At 26.0% G+C, this 26,362-nt stretch overlaps 1 protein-coding gene across 1 annotated transcript in view; it reads left to right on the plus strand.

Moving 5' to 3' along the window:
• LOC129613371 (uncharacterized) overlaps positions 1 to 25,841 on the plus strand; it is a 37,746-nt gene extending 11,905 nt beyond the window's left edge. Inside the window, exons 5-6 of the mRNA XM_055527389.1 lie at positions 8,791 to 8,804; positions 25,793 to 25,841. Of these exons, the coding sequence (XP_055383364.1) occupies positions 8,791 to 8,804; positions 25,793 to 25,841 (63 nt within the window). The remainder of the gene's footprint in view (positions 1 to 8,790; positions 8,805 to 25,792) is intronic.
• Positions 25,842 to 26,362: the final 521 nt, after the last annotated feature.

Below are 26,362 nucleotides of genomic sequence, written 5' to 3' on the forward strand. Positions count from 1 at the left end.
TCAAATGTCATTAGTTTTTAAAAATTGAAATTTTAATAACAATGAAAGTAAAAGTTTTTTCTCTTCTCGATTTTTTTTTTGCTGTTTTTTATTTGAAATTTCGAAAATTTAATAAAAACTTTAGAATAATATTGTAGTTGTTAAAAAAAAACAAAGAAAAAAATTTTATTTGTTTTGATTGAAAAAATAAAATTGAAAATCTAATTAATTTCAAATGAAAAAAAAAATAAATTTTGAATAGAAAAAGAAAAATTCTTCAATAGATATTTTATGTATCTTTATTTAAAAGATTGAAAGAAATTTTAAACACATTATTGACGAAAAAAACAGTGAAACATCAACCACAACACAAAGTCAATTCGGAATGATTCGTTGACAACGTTATTCAATTCTAATTGTAATATGATTGAGGCCAGATATAATATTTTCTGTTTCAAATATTGGCAGAATGCAATTCCAATCCGACCCAGATAAATCAAACATGAGATATATTTTGAGCCATCTACAATCACACTCAAAACGTTAAAACCTCAAAACTCACACTAATGAACAAACTTAAACTAATTATATAAAATCTAATGAACAAATTTCTGGCAAATCACAAACTCTGATTGGGATGGCGAAATGATGCCCGAAATTGGATACCTATGAGAAATAAAAAATTGACGCATTTAGGCAGAATACGTATGATTTAACTGAATTGTGTATAATTATATAACTGAATTGTGAATAACTGTATATAATGAATTGCTGAACTGTATAAATGAACTTAATTTTGAAGTATATACAGTAAAACCGGTTAAAATAATTAATGACAGCTTAAGTGAAAATAATGAACGAAGTAACATTCGTTCCACAATGATCATATTTTCATTAGTAATAAAGTAAAATGAAAACATATTGAAAAGATGTTAATTACAAATTTTGATTAAAGTTCTGTGGAAAAATTTTATAGTAATCTGAAAGTTAAATTGGGAAACTCATTTAGAACTCTTGAAATTCTGGGTCAAAATCGTAACCCCAAAATGTTATCTGTATCTGTCTGTGTTTAATAAACAATATTTAGAAATTATTTAGTGCCGAACATTTTGCATACACTAATGGCACCTAATTCTGAATGTACTTCTCCATGGTAGAGAACTATTTTAAGAGAGATGTCTGTCTGTCTGTCTGTGCATGTGTTCACGTGGCTATTTATAAAGAGAAATAATCAAACAATTTTAATATTTAAATTTGGAGTGTTAAAACAATAAACCTATCAATTTTTTGGAAATTTCATTACTCAGAAATCAAAATAGAGACGAAGATTTAACATTTTTTATCATGTCTTCGGACCTAATTGGCGTAGTTTGTTGAAATTTAATATTTAAGTTTTGTTTGCTATCAGAAGTACTCGTAACTGATGAATTTTTCAGGGAATTTGGATGGCATAAAATGAAACTCCACTAAGCGCCAAATTAAAATTTTTCTACATATGTTAACTAAAAGCTTACTAGCGTCCTTAAATAACACTTTTATAATATTATTATAAATAAATTCATACATTTTATTCACTTAAAGATCTGCAAAATCAATAAAACTTTGTTATCATAAAAATTATAATGAAGCAGGACTTTTATTTTTAAATCCAAACAACAATATCATTACAATTAGTTTAATTGTTCAAAACCTCCACCCAAACTTATCAAATAATCGCATAACTATGTAAAAACCTATATACATGCAAAAGCAAGAAATTGATAATAAAAATTATTATTTCATCTTTTGAAATTTTTATTTTCTCTAATAACCTATAAATTGAAATTTTATTTCCTATTATTTGCAATAAAAATCTGTTATTTTTATTATTTTTGCAATCATTTAACAAAATATTAATGTAGGAAAAAAAAATATTTAAAGGAACACAATCTTATGTAACAGCATATTATCATTTATTTCCGATTTGTGTTTGTATTTATGTATTTGAAAATAAGCAAAAACAAACACGAATAGAAAAACATTAAAAAATTTATGTAATAATCAACGCCCAAAAGGACCATTACAGCTTATATACGAATGAAGTAAAAAAATTTTGTCTAGTTGATTATTAAGGACATGTCGTCTTCTTTCAATAAAAATCAAAATCCCTTAATGACTTATTTTGTCGTTTTTAGTTTTATTTTATAAAATTTGTAGTGTATTTGTGATGAAAAATAATAAAATTTTTCTAAAAAGGATCCACTGGACCGCATACTACTTAATACTACTTAATATTTTTTTTGATAAGTTCAAAGATCCTGTCAAGAAGAATAAAAAGTAATAAAATATTTTTTTTTTGCAATAAAATTTTTATGTCCTTTAAAATAAAAACATTTTAGATTATTTTGGTCTATTTATAGCGAAGAGAAATTCTATACGTCCATAATCCATATTACACCAATTCATTTGGGATAGGATGAGAACAAGAATGGTAAATTACAGGATAATGATTCATAAATCATTTTTTATTTTTTTTCGTCTTCTTTATCTCCTATCGTGACATCATTTTTATGAGATACTGAAAATATTTATAAAATAACCGAAATAAATCTAATATTCAGAAATTAAAAAGGTGACAGACAAATAATGCGTCCATCATAATAGTGTTAATTAATAAAAACCAATGCTGAATGGTTGTAATAAAAATAATTAAAATATTTGAAAATAAAATTTTATTTCAAATCAATTTAAATGTATAAGATTCTTATAACATCGCACGAAAGAGCAAACACAATCATCGTTTAGAATCTAAATTTTATATTGCCAAGTAGAATCGTCATCATTTAATGAGGAAGGAAAAGAAAATTGTGAAGAGTTAATAGAGAAATTGAAGATAGTATAAGAGATACAAATTTTTCATCACGCCTCATTAATATTTTTTATTAGAGTTCGTATTGCGATGACGAATATTCAAAAGTTCTAGCCACCTCAAATTATTCTTATTTTCCTAGAAGAGAACTCCTCCCACAAAAAAAGTTAAACTACATTCCGCGTAATAAGTTATTCAAAAAAAAGTATATCACCAATAAGAATGCTAGAAGCCTCAATCAGTAATAAATAATCATTAACCTACTAAGAGGTTGATGATAGCTTGACGGCAGCCTGAGAAGTTCAGAGAAACCTAAACTATTCAATGCGAAGCGAAAAAATTTCTTTTGAATTGAGTTTGAAAAAACTATTATAATTTTCTTTCGAGGCCACGAAATGTAAAATGTCCGATAATTTATGTATTTGGATGTCTGATATTGTTTGTTTTTTTCTTTTTCACACCTAGAAGGAGCATAGGGCTAGTGCACAATATCAAAGATATTCATGTTCCAGTTTTATTGGGTTTTCATTGAGAGTTTTAACTAGGTAGATGACTTACCAGCCGTAGTTTTTTCTTTACATTAAATATTTAAGGTTATTTAAATTAATTGTTTATTTGCTTTAGTTTTTTAATATCGAATATTATTGAATATATGAAAATTGCTTGTATACTAAATTTGTTATTTTTTTATAAAATTATTGTATATTAGGCTATATTGAATATAATTTTTATAGTAACCTGGCCGAGGTTTTAACCAACGCGAGACCCTTCGCATGTCTTTTTGATACAAATTATTATCATTTTGTTTTTGATTTATGATTCATGATAAAATTCCCAGCAGCATATTGAACTTCTCAAGTCTTACAAGGCTAACATATTGCATATTCGAGTGGCATTTCAAAAATTGTAGATAAGACACAGGAAGATTTATAAGGCAATTGTGTACGTTAAGGTAGGCAACTCGAAAATAGATTTGGTATATTCCAACAGATAATCAAAAAAACATTTCCAGTTGACACAAAAAATTTTAGTTGTAGATGTACGAAACCCATAAAATTAACTCCTTGTTTTTTAACCAAGGCAACTAATATATATAATTAGTATATATATCTAGTTTATTGTGCCAGGACAAAAACCGGTGTAATTGAAAAAAACAAAAGTTGAAACAAAATTAATTTTGTGTTGATTGTTGCTACTTATATAAAGAAATCGAAAATGTCCTATTATTTATGTGAAAAAACTTTATCTATATTATTTGTCTGCCCTATATGGCCTACAGATGACATCATTTACTTCTATAAGTTATAATTATACATAAAGGGTTCAATGTTAATCTTTTATAAAATACAAAAACTAACCTTACCATATATGATTTTTAATGTTCGAATAAGAATTAATTTTAAAATTTTAAGCTGTTCCTTAATAAATTTTCAAAATTAAAAATTAAAATCATAATCATAAATATTTTTATTTTACCTTTTTCTTTAAAAATAAAACTAAAAAACGAACTTCAAAACTTTTTCAATTATCCAAAAACTAACATTAAAAATCTATTTTGCACCGCAAAAATTCCAAATCATTTGTTTATTTTTCAAACTAATTATTTCAATATCCTAGTACTCAACATCTCTAAACGATTAAAATATTTCATTCTTCTCTATGATTTTCGAATCTTCTGAAAATTTCTTACTTGGAAACGGAATGAATTACAAATCCCTAGAGAAAAATTAATCCTTCAAAAAGAAATTCTTTTGTTTTTTTTTCTCAAAGTCAAATTAAAAAAAAAAAATAATATAAAAAATTCTCTTTTAGTTATTTTTCTAAATTTTCTTTAGGGGAGAGGCGCGCTATTGCATTAATAGTACTATGTATGCATTGAAAGATTGCATACATAGGAATAATTTCAGCATTGGTTTTGCATATGTGTGTACACTTCATTTTATATGTTATTCAAAAAATTATTCTATGGCAACACTATACAAGAATAATAGAAGAAAACCGCATACGTCTGGTAGATTTCATTAAAATATAGAAGTGAAAAATGTTCAAATATAACTTTGCTAATTCTAATAAGAACTTCTGTATTTAATGATATCATAAAAATTAATCGCTATACTACAGCTAATTATAATTATGAAGTGGAAAGCACACAATAAAATTTAAAAATACAAAAGTTATCAACGTCAACAATCATCATTATCATCATCATATCATCAATCATTTACTATATAATCATAATGTAATCATTAAGAAAATTTTTTGTATTTTACTTTTATAATCACAAAATTTTCAAAAATATATAGAGAAAAACCAGGACCAGAAGAAAGAAAACAATCAATTTTAACTTCTTGATGATGAATTTTCATATACACAAAGAATGAAAAAAAAAGGACGAAAAGAGAAAAAAGAAACACAAAAAAATTGTCAAATTTTATTTTAATAATTTCTCTCGTCACCCGTTATCGCGTAAACATTTTGCGGGAAAATTATGATTATAACGGTTTCTTTATTATTTTTCTTCCTTTTCCTCTGTTCCTTTATTTTTTGTAAAGGAATCTTGTTTGTTTTAAGTTTTACAGGCATACACACACACCACGTTTTTTAAGGTAATGATAACTTTTTACGTTTTTATTATTGAATTTTACCGTATTTTGTCATACCGCTAACTAAATTTTCAATATCCCGTTTATTCATTTATTCATACAGTCTGTATGGTTTATTCTTTGAATTTTAAGGCTTAAAGGAAAAATTTCTGACTTTACTTCATAAGCGAGTAAAATACTGAAATAAGAAGAAGTCATAAAGAAAAGCATAAAATAAAACACGAAATAGAAACGGGAAACAAAAGAAAAATCAAATACGATAATAGAAGTTTTGAATGGTAATAAAGTTTTTAAAAGCAGTAGTAGTAAACGCGGCGAAAATAATGGGGTGAAAATTAGTACACAAAAAGAGAAACTATATAATAAAGAATGAAATCGGATGGTGAGGGAAATTAAATTTAATTTTTATTATAAAAAGTTAAACGGTTTAATTAGATTCTTTTCTTTATTATTATGTTCGTTGGGTCTCTTTTCCTTAAGTTTATAAGGAAACAAATAATATGATAAGAGTTAGAAGAGAAAAGCGAACAAAATAGCACGAATTTTTTAACTTTTTTAATAAAATATTAAGAGTTAACTTTAGAATAAAAATATTTTTTTTACGTAAATAATTAATAACCAGACTTAAACAATGCACACTTTATTTTAAGGAGTTCATAAATTAATCTCTGAAGGTTGGTATTCCTTAAATAAAGGTCTCATCAAAAAGTGAAAACATTAAGTGAATTTTAAATTTGGATTACAATTAATATTTTGATTTAGAATTCATTTTAGGCAGATTAGAATAAGATTTGTTGAATTTATTATTAAAATTAAAGCATAAATTTCAAAAATCAAAAACTAAACTGTTTTTTAAAATTATTCTGTACTTGATTTTCTTACCAAATTGCGCACAATTTTCTTTAATTCTATTATTGAAATATTAATAAAAATTCCATAAATTATACGTAAGATACAGGATAGATTAACGAGAACGAAAATATTAAAAAGGGCAAATGGGTGTTAAATTTTCTCCACACTTTTGTTTTTAATAAAAGTTAAAAAAAATTCAAATTTATGAAAAAGAAGAACAAGTTTTTCTTCTTATAATTGTTTTCCTATTTGTTTGTATGTATTTGATTTGTATTCATTTTTCGATTTAACATGAACTATCATAAATCAGGGCATTATAACGCCCAAAAAACTGCGTTTGCAATAATAATAATGTCGAAAACATGAAAAATTGAATAATAACTTAATTCCTGTGACTCTTGTCACAATTTTAAAATTGTAAAATTAATATCTACGACATAGCTTTATCGTTAGAAATGAAACTGATTATTTGAAATTAACTCAATGTGGCTGAAGTGTAGAGAAACACTGAAGGAAGAATTGAGAAGCGATTTTAATTTAAAAGAGAATTATACGAATTTGATTAATTTTCCAAAAATGTAGATCAGCATAACGTAGATCATTTAATTTGAAGAGTAGTAAAAATAAATTTCATACGATCGTAAAAAATGTGACAAGATTACCTGCTTCCATTAAAACTTAACTGATAATAATTCAATTAAATTTTGTTGTGATTGTACAAGCTCCTACAATAGATCGCAAAAAAAATTAAAAAGTAGTTTGGCAATATCTTGCAAACTATAAGAACTAAAGTATTAAATTTTTTCATTTAATCGTAGGATCTCACAGGTTCCTGCGAATATTATTTGAGATATTTAAAAAGATTAAGCTTTTTTAATTTTTTTTCATTATTCAACATTATTAATATTCTGTGCATTTTTATCCAAACTGAATAACATAAAATCTGATGTGATAAGCACATAACTGACCGGAAGTTTTTTTGTCCAGTTTAGCAAAAGTGTTTCAGGAAAATAGCCGATAGATCGATAGACCGAAACCTTGCTAAAAACACTTTCTTTACGCTTTCATACCATGTAGAAGTATAGTTTTACCGAAAAATCGCCATCACAGCATAACCTCACTTATTGTATTCGGTCAGTAAAAATAATTAATTTGTTTATTTTTCAGAAATATTAATTTAGCATTCTATAACATAATAATTATGTAGCACAACGGTAAACACTGATTAAATGTATAATCAAGATAAATTTTCTTACAAACTCCCATACCTTAACTTTGCATACAACTGTTTTGACTCAATTTTCACGTTCTTAAATAATTTTTTTTTTTAATAAATTTTCCAGCCCACCTTTCATTTTTTTCACTTTTTATTTTAATAAATCGCTTATAGGTACACATAAATGCCTTCCTCTTCTTTTCATCATCCAATTCATTATTACAATGTAAGCAATAAAATATCCTTTTTAGGCGGAAAAAATAAATAGAAAAATTGTTCTTTTCTGTTTATTCTTTTTTTTTTTGTTTTTTTTTGTTTATTGAGATGGTGTTTTTATAATTTATTACAAAAATATCAAATAAATACGCAATATTAGTGAAATTTTTCATAAGTAAAATATTTTTTTATAAGTGTGTTAATACTTGTGCGTATAAACATATATATACATACATACACAGTATATGCCGGTCTAGAATTTAATGCATTAAGTTATAAGTGTATAAATATATTTTGTATATACGATTATCTTTATTTATTTAAAAGGACATTTTGATATTTATTTTTATTGCATATTCATTATGATAAATTGATCAATTTATTGACAAAAAGGATATTATATTATATCAAAGGACATTTTTTACTTTTATACATTATTTTCAGTATACATCGTGTATCGAAAGTAAATATAAAAACTAAAATAATTTTTATTAGTAATTTGTAAAGATTACCACTATTTATATGATCGAATCGAATATATGCTTAAGGAAGGACGTTTATTATAATGCACATATGTACATGCATAATATATTTAAAGGGTTGATAAAATATCAAAGATTATGAAAATTTTCAAATTTATAGCTATATTATAGTTATTCAAAAGAAAAAAGAAATTTATAATGATAGCTTACATCAAACTCTTATATAACGTACACAATATACAAAATGCTTTTATAATATAAAGGAAAAATCAAAAATTATATTTTCATTTCCGTCAAATAAATAAGAAAGAAATTTATGAAAAATTCCTTTCCGTATGTTCTTGTATTATACAAACATATTAAATGTATAATTTGTCATGGTCAACAGAACATCATTTTTTATCAAATTACTAAAATGAGCCATAAAATTGATTTACTTATTAAAAGAAAACTTACATATTTAAAGAGTAAAGAGTAATTTTTCGAAAATATATTGAACATTTTTGATTAATTTAACTATTATTTGTATTGTGTGTTTTTAATGCACAGTAGACAGTTAAATTATTAAAATTTAAAATTATATTATATATATAGGGTGATTCAGGAAGGTATATATAACAACATATACCATTGATTAGAGGGTAGAAAATGGGTAAAACATTTGTTCCGGACTGGGTGCCAAATCTCAAGGGTTTCCGAATTCCAGGGATTTTAACGAATTTTCACGAAATTTTTACTTATCCAAGTTTTTTTTATTATAACTTCCGTTCTGAAAAATATAGGAACTTCGAACAAACAGTTTCCGAAGTAAAGGGTTTGAAATAAATATGTTCCTTTATTCTGTATTTGTATCAAATTTTTCCCTTGTTGTATTTTTACAGTTTTTTCTAATTAGAATAATTTCGTAAGAAATTTTTTAAAGCCTTGAAATTTTTTTTTTTGGGCGAAACTCCAGCTGCTTAAGGTTAGGTGCTCAAGCATTAAAATTTTTTTTATGTTACAGAAGATTTATCACAAAAATCATTTCAATGTCAAGTTATTAAAGGTCCTTAAAGGCGAGGATTTTAAGCGCTGTAATTATCAACTCTTATTAATTTTGAATGAGGAGAGTGTTATTTTGGATGAACAATAATAAAATTGAAACAAAATTCTATACTAACTTTTAATTTGAAAAACAAAAATTGATTTAAAAAAATTTGAAATTTTTGAAAAGAAAAACTAGAATTTTGTTTATTAGGAAAAACAAAAAAAAAATCAAGTAATCAAAAATTTTTTTTCGAAACTTTTCTTGGCAAGAAAAATTATAAGTTTTTAATTTTTGCCAATTTTTGTAAGAAAAGGTACCTATATGGTTTAAAATTTTTAAATGCATTTTTCTCGAATTGGGTGCAATATAAAAATTTGAAAAAATAATTTTCGGAATCTAGACACCATTTGGCATCTGAAGTTGTTAAAATTATCCAGTTGGAGCGATTTTTTAATAGGAAAATTTAATTTTTTTGAACAAAATGGAGTTTGTAAGTGATATGGTATTAACATTACTAAGCCAATAAATAATAAATAAATAATTTAAGAGAATTAATAAATATCAAACATATTTCTACAAAAACTAAAATTGGTATACGGTTGATGCAACTAAAGTGGTGTTCTAGTAAAGCAATTAACATAAAATATGCGATTGAGTAGAAATAGATTTGAAAGAAGAAAAACATAAATTTTTTCCGAATAAGGTGAATTTCATAGGAGAATTTGGTGTTTGTATTGAGAAGTTTGTAAATTTTTTATATAAGAAATTCGTATTTTTCCAAATTTTTCGATAAAGGAATATTAAATTGAATTTAATTTAAGTTTTATCAACATCTGGTTTGATTTTAATTGAATTTCTTGCCACAATATTTGTGGTTCTTGCACTAAAACTTGTCACATAAAAAAATGTTTAATGTTTGAGGACTTAAAATAAAATATAAGCAGCCTGAAAAAATCTATAAAAAAAATCTCAAGGATTTAATAGATTTTTTACGAAATTAATTTAGTTAGAAAAGAAAAAAATGAAAAAATAAAACAATGAAAAAATTTGATTTTTCCTAAAGTTCGAAATGCTTAGTATTCCGAAAGTACAAAAAATACAGAATCAAGCAACATGTTTATTTTAAGCCCTTTACTAGGCCTTTCAGAAACTGTTTGTTTTAAGTCTCCATCTTTTGCAGGACGGAAGTTATAATCAAGAAAACTTGGATAAGTAAAAATTTCATGAAAATTCGTTAAAATACCTGGAACTCGGAAAACCTTCAGATTTTCAATCTTCTAACCAATGGAATATGTTGTTGTATACCTTTCAGAATCACCCTGTATATAAGTATGTAAAAATATAATACATATATGATTTATAAATTGTATTGCATTTAATAATTTACTACAATGACGTAATTTTAATTTGGAAATGCAATACATTATTAAAATTCAGATTATTATAGGCACTACGAAAAAAGTTAAGCTTATTTAATTGTTATTCAACAACATTTAGGGATACACTTATTTATTTCTCTTGATTTCTTTAAGAAATTCTAGAACTATTAAGAAAGTTACTTTTGCAAAACCTTATTCAATTCTCAAAGCGATATTTAAAAGCCACACAACTAATGTTTGAGCGACTGGAAAAGAAAATCTGTTGTTAACCTATAACTGATATCAGGGGTCATTTTTCACTCCAAATTAAAATAATATTTGTTAAATATAGCACTTAAAATCGATAAAAATAAAAAATAACGAGAATTTTTTAAGTTAATACTCAAGCCCTTGCGTTAAGTCTTAAAATTCAAATAGCTTTTTTTTGTTATATCTCCTGTACTGCAATTTTTTTTTAACATTTGATGACTTAAATTAAAGCAGAACAATCTGGCCAAAATTTTACAAAACAAAAATTATAAAGTTTTAAAAAGTTTCATATAAAGTTATCAGCTTAGATAAATCTAAAAAAATAGCAGAAAAGGAAAACATATGAGTTTGAATATTTGGTATTCCGAAAGTACATAAAATACCAAATCATGTAATATGTTGCCTTCAAGCTCTTGAAGGCAACAAAGCATGGAAATTCATTAAAATTCTTGTATCTAGTAAACCGTTGTAATTTGACACATAGTTTTTCCCATTTTACTCAACAAACATTTTACTCAATTTTTAATGCCTTCAACGACAATCTAATATAATATTGTAATCTTAACTGAATTACCCTGTATATATTCTTAATTATTATCTTATTGAGAAATACAAGAAAATAAGAAAAAACTAATCTTAAAATTATAGCAAAAACTATTATGGGGTAATAATTTCGTCAGTTAAGAGTTAAGAAACTTTAACTCATTAAAAATAAAATACAAAAATAGAAACTCCAAGACCTGCACTCATAAGTTGAAAAGTTTCCTTTTAAAAAAAGTCATTCTTGATGTGTAATTTAAGTCAATGAAGTAAAATTTCATCTATCGTAATCCCCAGATTATGCCCCAGTACAACCCAGAACGGGTTTATACTACGGATTTTAGATTCCGAAAACCTGTATTATGAAAAATAAAACCCTGTCATTAAATCAAATATGTAGTAGAGAAATTCGGGATTTCAAACTTCAACAGTGCACTGAAGAAATCAAAAAAATATCATATACGTTGATAAAACTTTACTGATTATAGAAGTTCAGAAAATCTAGTTATAGGCAACGCATACGGCTGCTTTCATTCAACGACAGAATAACAAATTATTGTTAATTATAAATTTATTCCAGAATGAATACAGAATGTTTCTTTGACAGCCGTATTATAGAAGTAAAATTGAATATGTACTTAATATGTAAGTATTAATTATATTAATTAATTACAAATACATATAGCTACGAGCAACTTATTCAACAGTGTTTGGAATATCATTTAAAAACTTTTGAAAATGTGATTTTTTAAAACCGTTTTATGTTTTCGAATTTAAATGAATATTTTTCCGAAACACAATAACAATCTTTAAATTTCAAGAAATTCTTTGGTCAAAACTCCATAATAAAATTTCTAAAATAACAAACAGAAATATACATACATATAAATATAATACTCGTATACAACATAATAAAAATTGAATTTCTGTAAAATAAAAATCCAATTATGAAAATGAGATTTTTATTATTTCAACCGTGTAACTTTAAAACTATGAAACCGGAGAAATCGAAAAAGAAAACAAAAGTGTTCAGTTTTAGTGCTCTTTAAAATTTGATTAATTTAAAAAAATTATACTTAAACTGCATATTTACATACATACATATCCTAATATCCTTAAAGGATTCGAATTTAAGTTGAGTTAACGGTATTTTATGGTATAAAAATACAAAATCTATCTTAACTACTCGTATACTATAAACCACAATTTTTTTTTATCAGTAATAAGAAAATTCATTTTCATCATTTTTCAAAACTTTTTATTTGTGCTTTTTGAATCCTTTGTTTCTTATACAGAAAAATTATGTGGACTTTTTTTTTTATTTTGATTTGGAAATGCACATAAAATCACTGTTGCGTTCGCTGGTTTAAATGTTTTAATTTTTTCAATATAAATTTTTTCATTGCATGCATCTTAAAACTTTTTCTTCGTTTTTATAACTGTATATATTATACAATAAATAAGGATATAATATTATACAAGGATATTATGCCCTTTAAAGCCGTAAATAAAATTGATATAGAATAAGAGGAACAAAAAAATGTAAGAAAAATAGAAGAGTAGAAGGAAAAATAGTAACAAAATAGTCATAAAATGTTAGTAAAATCGTTATAAAAACAAAAATAGAGGTTAAATGTAAACTGATGAATATAACAAAAAAAAGTCTCAGTTAAAATGATGAAAAAGAATCGTAAATAAAAGGATACGTTTAAAAACACGAACAAAAAACAAAAAGTGTCGGACTAGTGATTTTATGTGTTTTATACTTTCAAGTAGATTTACAACATCGTAAAAGTTACTAAAAACTTCACCTTTAAAATAAATATAATTGTAGTTAAAGTAATGTTGATATAACGGGGTGTGTACAATAGATTCTCATCTGAGTTTTTTAATTTTACGGCTCAAACTTACATGCAATTTTAAGTTTTGAAACTACTATTTGATTATTGTTGCGCGCACAACTAAGAAACTAAAAATTACAATTAGTTTGTAAAAAAATAACAGACTGTTTGATTGCTTAACTGCATTCGATCATACAGGTTGCATGTGTACGCGCAACCTGTATGATTGTGTTCCATAGATTTGAATATAAAACTATGGAACACAAATAGGGAATTAAACAGTTGTAAAATTAAAAAATTGCTAGCCTGCCTGAATCCTTACACTCGAAAAAAGTTGTACAATTTTACCACTGTTATAAATTCAACTTCATCACTATTAATATACTTTTATTCTATGATACAATAAATTTAATTGTGTTACACAATAATTAGTTGAAAATATTAATGTGAGTCAAAAATTAATGTGGTCAGTGAAACTTTTTGTCAGATCGGTTTGCTGTGGTAAAAATATACGAGGCTGTATTGTTTGCAGCCTAATAAATATATTAGGCTTCCAACATTACAACAGCTAGCGTATCGATGTCAAAATTTTATATGAATGATGAAAATACATACATATGTATATGTATTAATACTTTAATATATAATTATGTTATGAACTAAAGGAACTTTAATTTTATAGGAGTTTTATTAGGTGTTGAATTTTCTTCATAAATTGAAAGCTACATATATACCAATATATCCGCGTGTTATATACAAAATAATATATATACATACATACATACGTAGCTATAAAATTCAATTAGAAAAAATTTAAATTACACAACAGAGCATTATACAACCAACTACTGCTAAATCTAATTTTTTGTAGCTAAATGAATCATGTTTGGCGTGTCAATTTTCTCCAAAATTTACACATTTTATATGGTCATTTCGACTTTTTTATGGAATCACAAATTCTCAATTAGATGAAAGTCTATATAGATTTTGGGGTATGGTGTGGTGAAGTACTTTTGATCAATTATGGCGCATTTGTTGTTTGCGTATAATTATAGTATTTCTATTTAACTGGTTCTTTTACATTTACATTGTGGGAGAATGTCGACCATTCTTTAACTATAATGGAATTAATTTTACCTAACGAGAAATCTACCTTCACGTTCGTAATATTAATTCCTTCTTATTGATAAAAAAATAAGGGGTCTTAACAGTTTTCTTTTTTTTTTTGGCATAATTAGAAGTCTGCAACATCTAAAGTACTACTTTATTTAGCTTTAATTTAAAAATTTTAGATACAATTAAGATTTTTGTTACAACTGAATTATCAAAATGACATATTTTGTAAGTCCCAATTCTTCTGTCAATGCGGTCTGAATTTAATTCAAAAATCTGAGTTATTAAGCTAAAATTATAATTGTTTTAAAATTGTAAGGAATTAGGTATTTAGTATATCTTTATGCGATATTATGTACATATGTATGTATGCATCGTCTAATATGAAAATAGTTCTGGTTATAAAATTTTTATTATTTTCGTCTATGTCTGTTGCATATAGTTAATTATCGTCCCACATTTTGGTAACGCTAAATGCAGTAGATTGGTTTACTGCTAAAAAATTATAACTTGCCATTAATTTTATTGCTTCATGAAAATAATTTTCGTAATTGATTTAGAGCTAGTAGGAGCCAACTTGACTAGGCAAAGAAATCACTACATCATGTGTAAATAAATTTGAAATTGGGCAAAAGATGACTAAAATTTTTAGATTGAAGCGGAAAAACATCATTTCGTTATACATATTTTTTATTTTTAAAAATAATATTAATGCCTATAATATTCGATTCTAAAATTAAGGAACTTAAGGGATTTTTCCCGGAATATAATAAAATATACAAATAATAAATATAAAATAAATGTTATGTGTCATTGTCGTAACCTATTGTCCGTTAACATTGTTTGCGTTTTTTATGATAATGTAATTGAAGCTGTTCTTTTTTTTATATTCTTTTTATTGTAAACATTTACATTTTAATAAAAAATACAATGGCTTTCTGACAAAATTTGGGTTAAAATTTTTAGTTAACTTTTTAACAAATAAATAAGTTTTATGTTCGAAATTAAGTAATACGTACGTCATTCCGTTCATCCACTTGTTTTCAGGTTATTTATAGAAAGTTTTGTTATGTTAGAGCAAGAATATGTCAACCCTGTCAATATTTAGCTTTTAGTAAAATAGTTATTCGACCTCTAACCTTATCAAATGCCAGGTTTTTTTACAGTTTTACCACCTTATTCTTTTTCAATCAAAGAAAATCCACGGATGTTTACACAACTTTCATTAAATTAATAAATTCGATGAATGATATTAGATGCGTAAATGTCATAACAAATTTAAAATTCTTTCAATAATTCCTCCTAAATCATATTAAAATTTGAAAACACTTTTTTTTTCACAAAATTTTCGTAAGTTTATTTCGAGATTTAATTACAAATTGAAATATTTTAAATTATGAGTAAACGACAATAATTTAAAACCATGAAAAACACATTTTTTCCAATTTAAACCATTCGACCAGCTTTTGCAACGTTATACGTATTATTATGACCAGTAACTTTAAGAATATATGGTGTTCTACGAACATTTTTTGAAAATTTTAAAACATTCTTCTGAAATTTTTCTCCATTTACAGTTTTTTTGAAAAATATTAATATTGCAATGATTGAGATCAAAAATGTATCGAATAACCCAATAATTAAAACACCAATTTCACTGTATTCAATTAAAGTCATAACTTTATGATTTAACAGATTTAAACAACCCTTTTGATATGATTTACTTAATGGACATGATCTTTCATTCCCATATATTCTAAATGGTAGGTTTCTTTTATAATTTACATATATTTGACAACAGCTTCTAGGTATTCCAGATCGATGTTTATACCAGTCGCTAGCAGAATGTATTCCACAACACTTGTATTTACTTTGAATAATATTCCATGCAATATTATGACTCATAAATTTATCATATTTTCCCATAGAAATATCATGATAAATTGAAAAGTTACGTATAATATTCTTTGAAGATATTAAGTTGCAAAAATAATTTGGAATTATTAAAAAATTGGATGATGCTGTTGTACTATTATTATTTTCAGCATTATATTCCTTATATTTCAAAAACTTGGACGTATTTAGGTAACTGCAACAATTAATTATAGCGATGAAAGAAAGTAATAATAAAATTTTAAGTGTAGCACTTCGAACATATTTCGATTTGATCTTAAACAATGAAATTCCAATACATTGCAAAATTTTGATCACAAGGAAAATAATGAAAAAGAACCAAAATTGTGGGAATTCCGATGGCAATGACGTAGTAATTTCACCCCAATATAATGTCAATATTTGAATCCAAAAAGCACATATAAGAAATTGAAAAAATGTTATGAAAATAAATCCACATTTAAGATATTTTGTTCTTGTGTCATTATTTGTTTCCAATTCCATATTTTAATTATTCAATGAAGTTTCTATGTTGCTATTGTGGAATAAAATAAAATTAAAATTATTTGATTTCAGTTCAAATTAACATTAAATTTATAATAATTGATATTCAAACTAAACGACAATTTTTTCAAAGTAAACTTTAATCTCAGACTTTGTATTTTGAAAATTTCACACTTTAGAAATGTCTACTTTTTTAAAAAATTTTAGCGACCGAATTGCTTGTAATAAGAGAAATGATGGAATGGCACCAAACTTTACATATAGAATTTTCAACGGAAATAACTAACAGATTCTCTGAATAAGTTTCATCTGATAATAAAATATGACTACAACTGAATCTTTAATACGGGTATAGATTGCAAATTTTTGATTGGTTTTACGATAATGAGGGACACTATTTCTTGAAATTTTATATTTAAGCTTCATCGCTGAGTCAATAAGCTTTTCAAGAATTCAATTTCTTAAAACTGGTCCTTCGCTACGTATACTAAATTAACATTTAGTTCAAGTCGTCATAGAAGCAAATAATAACTAAAAGATTTTATGGTTAGATTCTGATTAATAAAACAATGAATCAGCAAAATTTTTCGAAAATATTAGTTCCCAGAAACTGGAATAATTGGCTCAGAAAAAGCTGATTTTACATTTTCCTCCATATCTAAGGAAATAATTCATTAGAATTTTATTGAAGTTTAATACAAAGATACCGTTTTGTTTGATAAGGACACCTTATAAAATTCTCGAAGAAATTATATTTCAGAAATTGAATCTCTTGTTAGGACTAAAATTAAATTTGTAAGGGTATATAACTACTAGCTTACTAGTTGCTAGAGGGTTATTTGTTAACTAGTTAATACGCAAACTACTATAGTTTGCTTAAAAATTTAAATTTAAAATTAAAGTGTAGAAGGCATTAGAACAATTTTAATCAACCTCTTTGTCACACGAGGTTTCAATGTTATATTAAAATAGTAACACATTGTGAGCGGTTTCAGTTCTGTAATCGGTGGTGACCACATTAGATTTCTTTTTGTGTTCGACACTTCTTTGAATAATGCAAGTAATTTTATTTTATTTTTTTTCAAAAGCCCTTGCTTTGTTTTATTAGTTTTCACTTTTTAATGCTCTGTAATGGTATAAAAAAAAACCAATTCTCTTTCGTAAATTTGCAAAAAACGTACAGCAACATGTGCAAAATTCGTTAATAACGTACACTAAACTAAATTTAAAAAGGAACTAGATTTTAATGCAAAACAGGAATAGGTAGTGTAATCATACAATTTTCAATACAGGTTTTTTCATTTAAGGCCGCACTGCAGCTTGAATATTTTCTAAAATATGAAAGCTTTTAACTCCAATGAATTTCTTGAGAATTTTGACTAGCACCATTGTAGCTTGAATATAGAAAATATTTACTTTATTACTTCCTTGCTCTTTGGTTAATTTCATTACTTAAAATTTGCGAGTGTATTTAATTTGTAAGTTGTAACAGAAAAGTAATTCACAAATTTCTGTTTTAAAATCTGTTTCTTGAGAGTACAATTCGTAATTTTAAAAGAAATTCTTGGAATACGATAATGCAAAAAACATAAGCATATACAAAATACAAATTTTTTAAATGTACATTAAATTTAATGGGCTTCGTTTTAATAGTAACAAAACATTATAAATTAAAGCGTGTCCTTTTGAATAACATTGAGAAAGCATAAAGGAAATTTTATAAGTAAAAGCTTGATGGTAATAAATTTTATAAATTGAAGAAAATAAAAAAATATGTTTTGATTTTAGAAGGCTGCTTAACATTTTCTAACTTAATAATATTTATAAAAAATCTACTTCACATGTTTTATAAGAGCTATCAACGACACTGTTAATGTTTTTCGGAAAAATATAAAATTTTATATGGTTGACAATTTTTACTTTTTTTTTTGTAATAGTTTAAATTTAAAAATTTTATTTAACCCCTTAGTTTTGGATTTTGCCTTCGATTGGAAAGAGTAATTGCCAGAGATTTATTGTTACATAACTGACTATTTGTAACTATATTTTTCAAAATGTAATATCGAATCATATTAACTCGATGGGCTCATTCTGACTTAAATGCGCATTATGTAATGAATTACGTATTGAAATCAAACAAAAAAGTGCTATTGAACCTGAACACATGGATTTTACCAAAATGACTCAAATTAATTATTTAGTGGAATTAATCTAAAAATCATCTATCAGTCTTATTTCGGATTCTCCGGCAACTTCGTGAAAGCACTCCAAAATTTTAATATTTAACCAGTCCTTCCAAATTAAAAAGAAATTTTGTCGCATAAATCAGCGCTTTCTTAGGTCTCAAGCAATACCTTAAATCCATTACTTTTTCATTATATTATAAACATTTTCTCATTTCCGAATTCAAAAATTCTATTCATAGAATTGAGGGTTAAAAATTTCATATATGCATACTTTCTGTTGAATAGGGTGAACTTAAAAAAAAATATATGGAAAAGTCATTCAGAAAATTTTTAAAATATTCAAATTTATTTTTTTTTTTGTTTTTTTATTTGAAATAAAATTACCGGAAAAAAATTAGTCGAAAAGGACAAAATATAAGATTTTTTTTTGAATTCAATTCAAACGCTGCAATCCTCGTAATTTAAAATTCAAGTATTGTTTATGAAAGGTAAAGAATTATGAACCTTCTGTATTAAATTTATTATTAAAGGCTTTTTTTTAAAAAAAATCGAAATTACCTAGTACGTAAAAAAATAAAATTAAAAATAAAATTGATTGTGTCAATTGAACAAACAGTTTTGGAAATCATAAAACAATAACGCCGAAAACGTTTTATATTCAAACTTTATTAATTCTGTTAAAATTGTAGTCTGAAAAATTCACACAAAGTAAAATTTGAGCACTGTTTAAGCTCAATATTTTCCTACATACATATGTACATGTGAAGTACGAATACGAATAAAAAGCTTCTCATACTATTTGACGGTAAACTTAACTACTAATTGAACTAGAGTAGTGAATTAATGAACCGACATAAAGAGGAATTTCAATAATAAATATAATTTGTGAATCATTCAGAATATTTATATTAGGAATAGTTCAAAAACTTTAAATCTAGAATATAGATTCTCATATTTTGAATTATTGTTAAAAAAATACGGGAGGGCAGATTAGTTAATAGACGGAAAACGCTAGATCGTTAAAAAATTCGGTACTAGACTACAATTTTTTACGATTTCAACTTAAAATTTTTAAATCCCATACGAAGGTATTTTCACTCACATCGTGTTACAAAACAACGGTAACGTGTGAATCCTTTTTTATATTAAAATTTATAAGAAACCGTATTGTTATTTATTTCAGTCTACAGAGCTTAATGGTGTTAAGTCTGGATAATAGAAATTCGAAGTAATCGATATGTTTATACCCGTACGAACGTATGTTCGAAGGGTATACTAAATTTGCCTTACCGTTTGTAACGCTAAGAAATAACGGTGTTAGATATAGACTCAAGTGTATGTTTTTGATTAGCGTCAAATTCTGAGTTGATTTAGCTTTGTCTGTCCAACGATAACTCAAAAACTAATTGAGCTAAGTTCACCAAATTTTCACAAATGATTTATTGTAGTAAGTGCCAGAACCCTATTTAAATTGGACGTGATCGGGGTACCGGTTCGGGTAGCTGCCATACAACTTCAAAAGTTATTTGGCTATATCTCAGAAACTATAAAAGTTATGATATTGAAATTTCACATAAACGAATATATTAGTAGGGCCAATGTTACTCATGAAAGTCGTTGAAATTACTTGGCTCCTTCTGGTTCCTGCCATACAACTTCAAAAGTTATTTGGCTATATCTCAGAAACTATAAAAGCTGTGATATTGAGATTTGACACAAGTGAATATATTAGTAGGGCCGATGTGCTTGATAAAATTCGCTAAAATTTCTTGGCTCTTCTTGGTAGCTGCCATACAACTTCAATAGTAGTTTGGCACAACCGGAATTTGGAAAAACACATAGTACTGAAATTTTGCATAAATTAATATGGTAATACGGCAACTTTAAGTCATAGTCTGCCCCATAGTTAGTTATGGCACATTAGTTATTCGCACATAGGATAACAAATTCGTACGGGTATCATAGAGTTGACAAGGTCAACTCTATTTTTTTTCTCGTTTTTATGTAGTGGTTTCTTATCCTTCCGATAATTCCTGATCACTTAACATGTTTAAACGTACACAAAACCTGTCTGTGGCTAAAAGAAATCTGAAAATACTAACGTAAAAACTCTAAAGGCAAGTAGCAAATCACCTCGATCCCAATATACGTCACAATTGAGCATAATTCTCTTAAACATCGGTTATTATTATCATATTTGTGATGAACTGCAACTCATTCTTTAAACTTATTTTTAAAAAATTTCAAAGCATTTTTTATAAGCCATTTTTTATTTATTATCATTTATTTAATTTTTTATTTGTTAAATGATTGCCAAAAAGAAATAAAAAAACAAAAAAAAATTTATTTAGTTAAAGTTAACAAATCATTTAAGATATCCTTTGAGATTATAAGTTTTTTTTTTTATCACAAGACTTAAAAAAATGAATTGTCATAAAAAACGGTTTCCAACTTGCCTCCCCCATTTTTAACATCGTAAATTTGTTTTTAAATGTCATATGTATGTATTCATTATTCAGCCTACATTTTAACAAGATATATATAAACATAACTCACCGAAGCAAAATGATAGTTACACAGGAGAGGTTTAAGATTCTTATGCCAAACACAAAATATCTGGAAACTACAATAAATGATTCGATATGAGAACATTATTTAGAAAACTTATTTGTCTTGTTTTACCCGCACAGTGAGAGCAAATCTCTAAACTTTAACTTTGTAAGTATCCGGGAGCACAAAGTTGAAGAAGCTGCTAAAATTGAATTTAATTTATCGGAATACCTAAATCAGTTTGTTTGCGGACAATTTATACAATTTTTCAAAGATTTTGAAAATTTTCATAAGAACCTTTATTTACGGAAAAAATTCCAAATTACTTTAAATTTTCAAATTTTGTAAAAATGAAGAATTTTTTGCAAATATTTGCAAAAAAAAGATTTTATTTGCCGAAATATGCAAAGATTTATTGGCGTTATCGCCTGCTGTTGTTGCTGTTATTGCAGCTTTTGCCGTTATTTGTATAGAAATTTCAGATTTCTTTACAAAAGGAAAAATTTAACGTAATATTAGTCAAATGAAATTTCATAAATCGAAATTTTAAAAATTTGTGTGAGGAAAGCGTCTGCGTCCTTATTTTTTACAAATGAAGTGTGAAGATTAAAATAAACTTTTTTTCATCTATTTTTCAGATTTTTCTAAAACAAAAGCAGGCCAACAACCCTGTAGCTATACAAATATATGGTTCTTAGGTTTTGCTTTATTAAAGTAAACCCCCAATAGTTGATAAAATCTACCTAGTCAAAGAAAAATTTCAGAAAGTACTAAGCGACTACCTTTTACGGTTAATTTTTTTATATCTTTTAAAATATCAAAAGTATTATAAACTTGATATCGAAATTCAAAGTTATTATGAGATTATTATATTCAGGACTAAGTTATGAGAAAATAAACAAAAACGAGAAAAAAAATAGAGTTGACCTTGTCAACTCTGTGATAACCGTACGAATTTGTTATCCTATGTGCAAATAAAGATGCCATAACTGACTAAGGGACACATTAATTTATGCAAAATTTCAATACTGTCTGTTTTTCAAAATACTGTGTGTGCCAAACTACTATTTAAGTTGTATGGCAGCTACCAGAAAAAGCTAAGAAATTTTAACAAATTTTATCAAAAACATTGGCCCTAGTAATATATTCGCTTGTGTGAAATTTCAATACCATAGCTTTTATAGTTTCTGAGATATAGCCAAATAACTTTTGAAGTTGTATGGCAGGTACCAGAAGGAGCCAAGTAATTTCAACGACTTTCATGAAACACATTGGCCCTACTAATATATTCATTTTTGTGAAATTTCAATACCACAGCTTTTACAGTTTCTGAGATATAGCCAAATAACTTTTGAAGTTGTATGGCAGATACCAGAAGGAGCCAAGTAATTTCAACGACTTTTATCATACATATTGGCCCTACTAATATATTCGTTTGTGTGAAATTTCAATACCACAACTTTTATAGTTTCTGAGATATAGCCAAATAAATTTTGAAGTTGTATGGCAGCTACCCGAACCGGTACCCCGATCATGTCCAATTTAAATAGGGTTCTGGCACTTACTACAATAAATCATTTGTGAAAATTTGGTGAACTTAGCTCAATTAGTTTTTGAGTTATCGTGGGGACGGACGGACGGACGGACGGACGGACAGACAAAGCTAAATCAACTCAGAATTTGACGCTGATCAAAAACATACACTTGAGTCTATATCTAAGACCGTTATTTCTTAGCGTTACAAACGGTAAGGCAAATTTAGTATACCCTTCGAACATACGTTCGTACGGGTATAACAACAAAAAAAAAATACAATATAGGACATCGAAAAAATAACAATTTTTGTTCACTGACCAACAATCGCACAATTTTTGTTTTTTTCTTCTTTGCGTGTTCTTTGTTTGCTTAAGTTGAATTTCGTATTCAGCTCATGTTTACCTTTTTCTTTTCAAACTGTTTTACGTGTTTTTTTGCTTCTAGCCTTCTTTTTTTTTATACATAAGGACAATAATTCCTTTTGAGTAATTTTGAACTATGACTTTGCTATAATTTTTAACCAGTTAAATAAATGCCCACATATGGACATTAATCTTTTGTTGTTATAACAATTCGATTTGTCATGATGGATTCATAGTTAATTCTAACTGCGATATAACTTTGATTGATTGTAACAACATGGGAATTTCAAATTTATTTTTTTTTTGAATTTTATTGTTTGCTTTTCTATTTTGTTTTTTTCTTAAACTGTACTTTCACTTAGAAATTTTGCTGTTCCGATTATTCCTAAGGGAAAATCTTCAATTATTTGCGTTGATGATTTAAGGAATTAAAGGTATAGCTAAATTTGAGAAGTGTTGATTTGCAATTTAATATTTTGTTACATTGTCGAAAATCGTTTATAGTTTTGATTCTTAATTATTTAAAAATGATTGGCAAAAAAAAAATTAAATATTACTTGTTTGGAAAATTTCCCCGATTGCAAAATAATTGAAATATTAGGAAACGATTTATTCATGTACTAGTAGGAAATGAAACGTGTCTTCTTGTGTACTGAATGAATTAATATTGAGTGTCGGAAGATCAGTATACACGAATACAAATGAGTGTTGCCGATTAATCGGTTAAATTCACATCAAGTGGCCACACAGAAAATAACTAACACTGAAATTGTCAATTTAGGGAATGCTCCAAATAACCAAGTTTCAAATTCAATAAATCGTCGACCTCCTTTTTGCAACGATCTCCATTAACAATATCGTGATATCTATCCCATTTGTGAAGAAATAAGATCTCATGTGTCAAATTGAATGGTGTGATCAATGCACTTCATCACTGATCACAATTATGCGATGAAACAACATTTATTACATTAAAAGTCGACTTATATTTTTCAAATTAAATTTAAAAGTTCATTTAATATTAAAAAGCGACTGCAGCATCATAGCTAACTACGCAATTTAGTTTTTACAGCTTCAAATGCTTAAAGTATATAAGATTTCGAATTTTTTATAAAATTTAATACCTAAAAGTTCTTTTCATACTTTTAACGGACTCATCGCAAAAAATGTTAAAATTAAAGTTTCTTGCCTCATTATAAGCTATGCAACCATAAACGATGAATCGATTTCTTGTAGTATATGAATCGATTTCAAAATAGTACAATGAAGCTTAACCATAAGACTCAAACGAAAAGGAACTCAATAATTATACAATTATTTGGCATTCATGAGTTCAAATGTATTTGGAGGTTATGTAAAATGAAAAACATGAGATCAAACAAATTACTGATTCAGTGTTTGAGATTTCTCTTTTGTTAAAACGGACGGGCCGGACCGAATCTGCTCTGTCTTTCCAGTTTCCGGGCATTTTTCAGGGGAATTAAATAAACATTAATATATATAGATCTAAATCGTTGTAACTACAATAAAACTTTGTAAAATTTCTTAAAATATTTTTTTATTGAACAGTCTTTATTAAAGCATTTCTGCATCAAGGTTCCTAAACTAGACATCACTGCCGGATAAGTTTTCTAAAAACTCTTTACTGCTAGCCATTTTTACTGTTCTTATTAGATATTATAAGAAATACTTCCTAAAATCAAAACTATGCTGTTGGAACAACAGGCTACAACAGATGTTGAAACAACAGGCACCAAGAAAAAATAACACAATGTGCGGAAAATAAAAAAGCTAACGCAACGTACCTAAAACTCAATGAAAAATGTAAATCTACGTGGCTCGTCCGTTAAGTGTTAAACTAAATAATAAAAAGCCCTTATATTTAAAAAATTTTGAAATATTTGTTTACAATTTTTCTACATTTGTCAAAAATTTTCTATATTTATTATAAAAATTTTACCATACGAGTAACTTACATATCTAGGACCACATTATTTCTTTGCTTTCATGATTATACGCACCACGAAATTTACAACAGTTGTAAAACATTTTTAATACACTTCGATTTGCAATGCCTTTTAAAATGAAAATTTGTAAAATATTTGTAAATTATTAACCATATTATTATTAGCCTTGTTAACTCAATTTAATCCTTTTCCATGTTCAATATAATGATCAACAACCGTTATATTAAGAACTTGGCTATCAAACATAATTTCCTCATTTTTTATTACAAAATTTGAAAAAAAGAGTCATGATAGGAATTTCGCAGCATGATTTTAAATTTATATATTTTAAAAAATATTAAATGCTATGAATACCAAATATTTACAAGTAAAATTATTTAAAGGATATAGGGTTAAATAAAGAAATGACCCTTTGACCAATTTCTTTCTACATTATACAATATATGTAGTTGCTATGATAATAAGGATGATGATGATGGTCATGTTATTCGAGAATGATTAATGGACAAAATAGCCTTAAGGGTATAAAAGTGTAAAATTACTTATGTATAATGCTTTTTGATTATTTTAATGCTCAAATGAGTATCAAATTTTCAGTAAAAAAATATTTCTTAGAGTCCATTAATTCTTTCACATTATAGTTAAATGATGTTAAGTTTTAAAGATTAAATGAAATTGAAAATTACAAGCACGTTACATAACACTTTTTATTTTAATCAACATGTTAAATTTAACATTTTAAAAATATTAAAAAAAAATTTTTTTTTGTTTCAGATATTTCATATGTGATAATATTTAATTATTCAAAATTGTAAACGTAAGGACATCAGGAATATTTGATTCTTACATGAACTTATATTGGAACTAATACTGAGGAATACTGAAAAGTTTTCCCTCTGAAATTTTACTTTAATAGTATAGAAAGAAAAAAGTGAGTAGACTTTTTTTTTAAATTTCTAGTATTAGTTTTTTTTCTAAAATCATCACAATTTCACAAAATTTACCAGGGCCTTTTTAAG

This window comes from Condylostylus longicornis, unplaced genomic scaffold (assembly GCF_029603195.1).
Source record: "Condylostylus longicornis isolate FDR11 unplaced genomic scaffold, ASM2960319v2 ptg000004l, whole genome shotgun sequence".
Taxonomy (NCBI): domain Eukaryota; kingdom Metazoa; phylum Arthropoda; class Insecta; order Diptera; family Dolichopodidae; genus Condylostylus; species Condylostylus longicornis.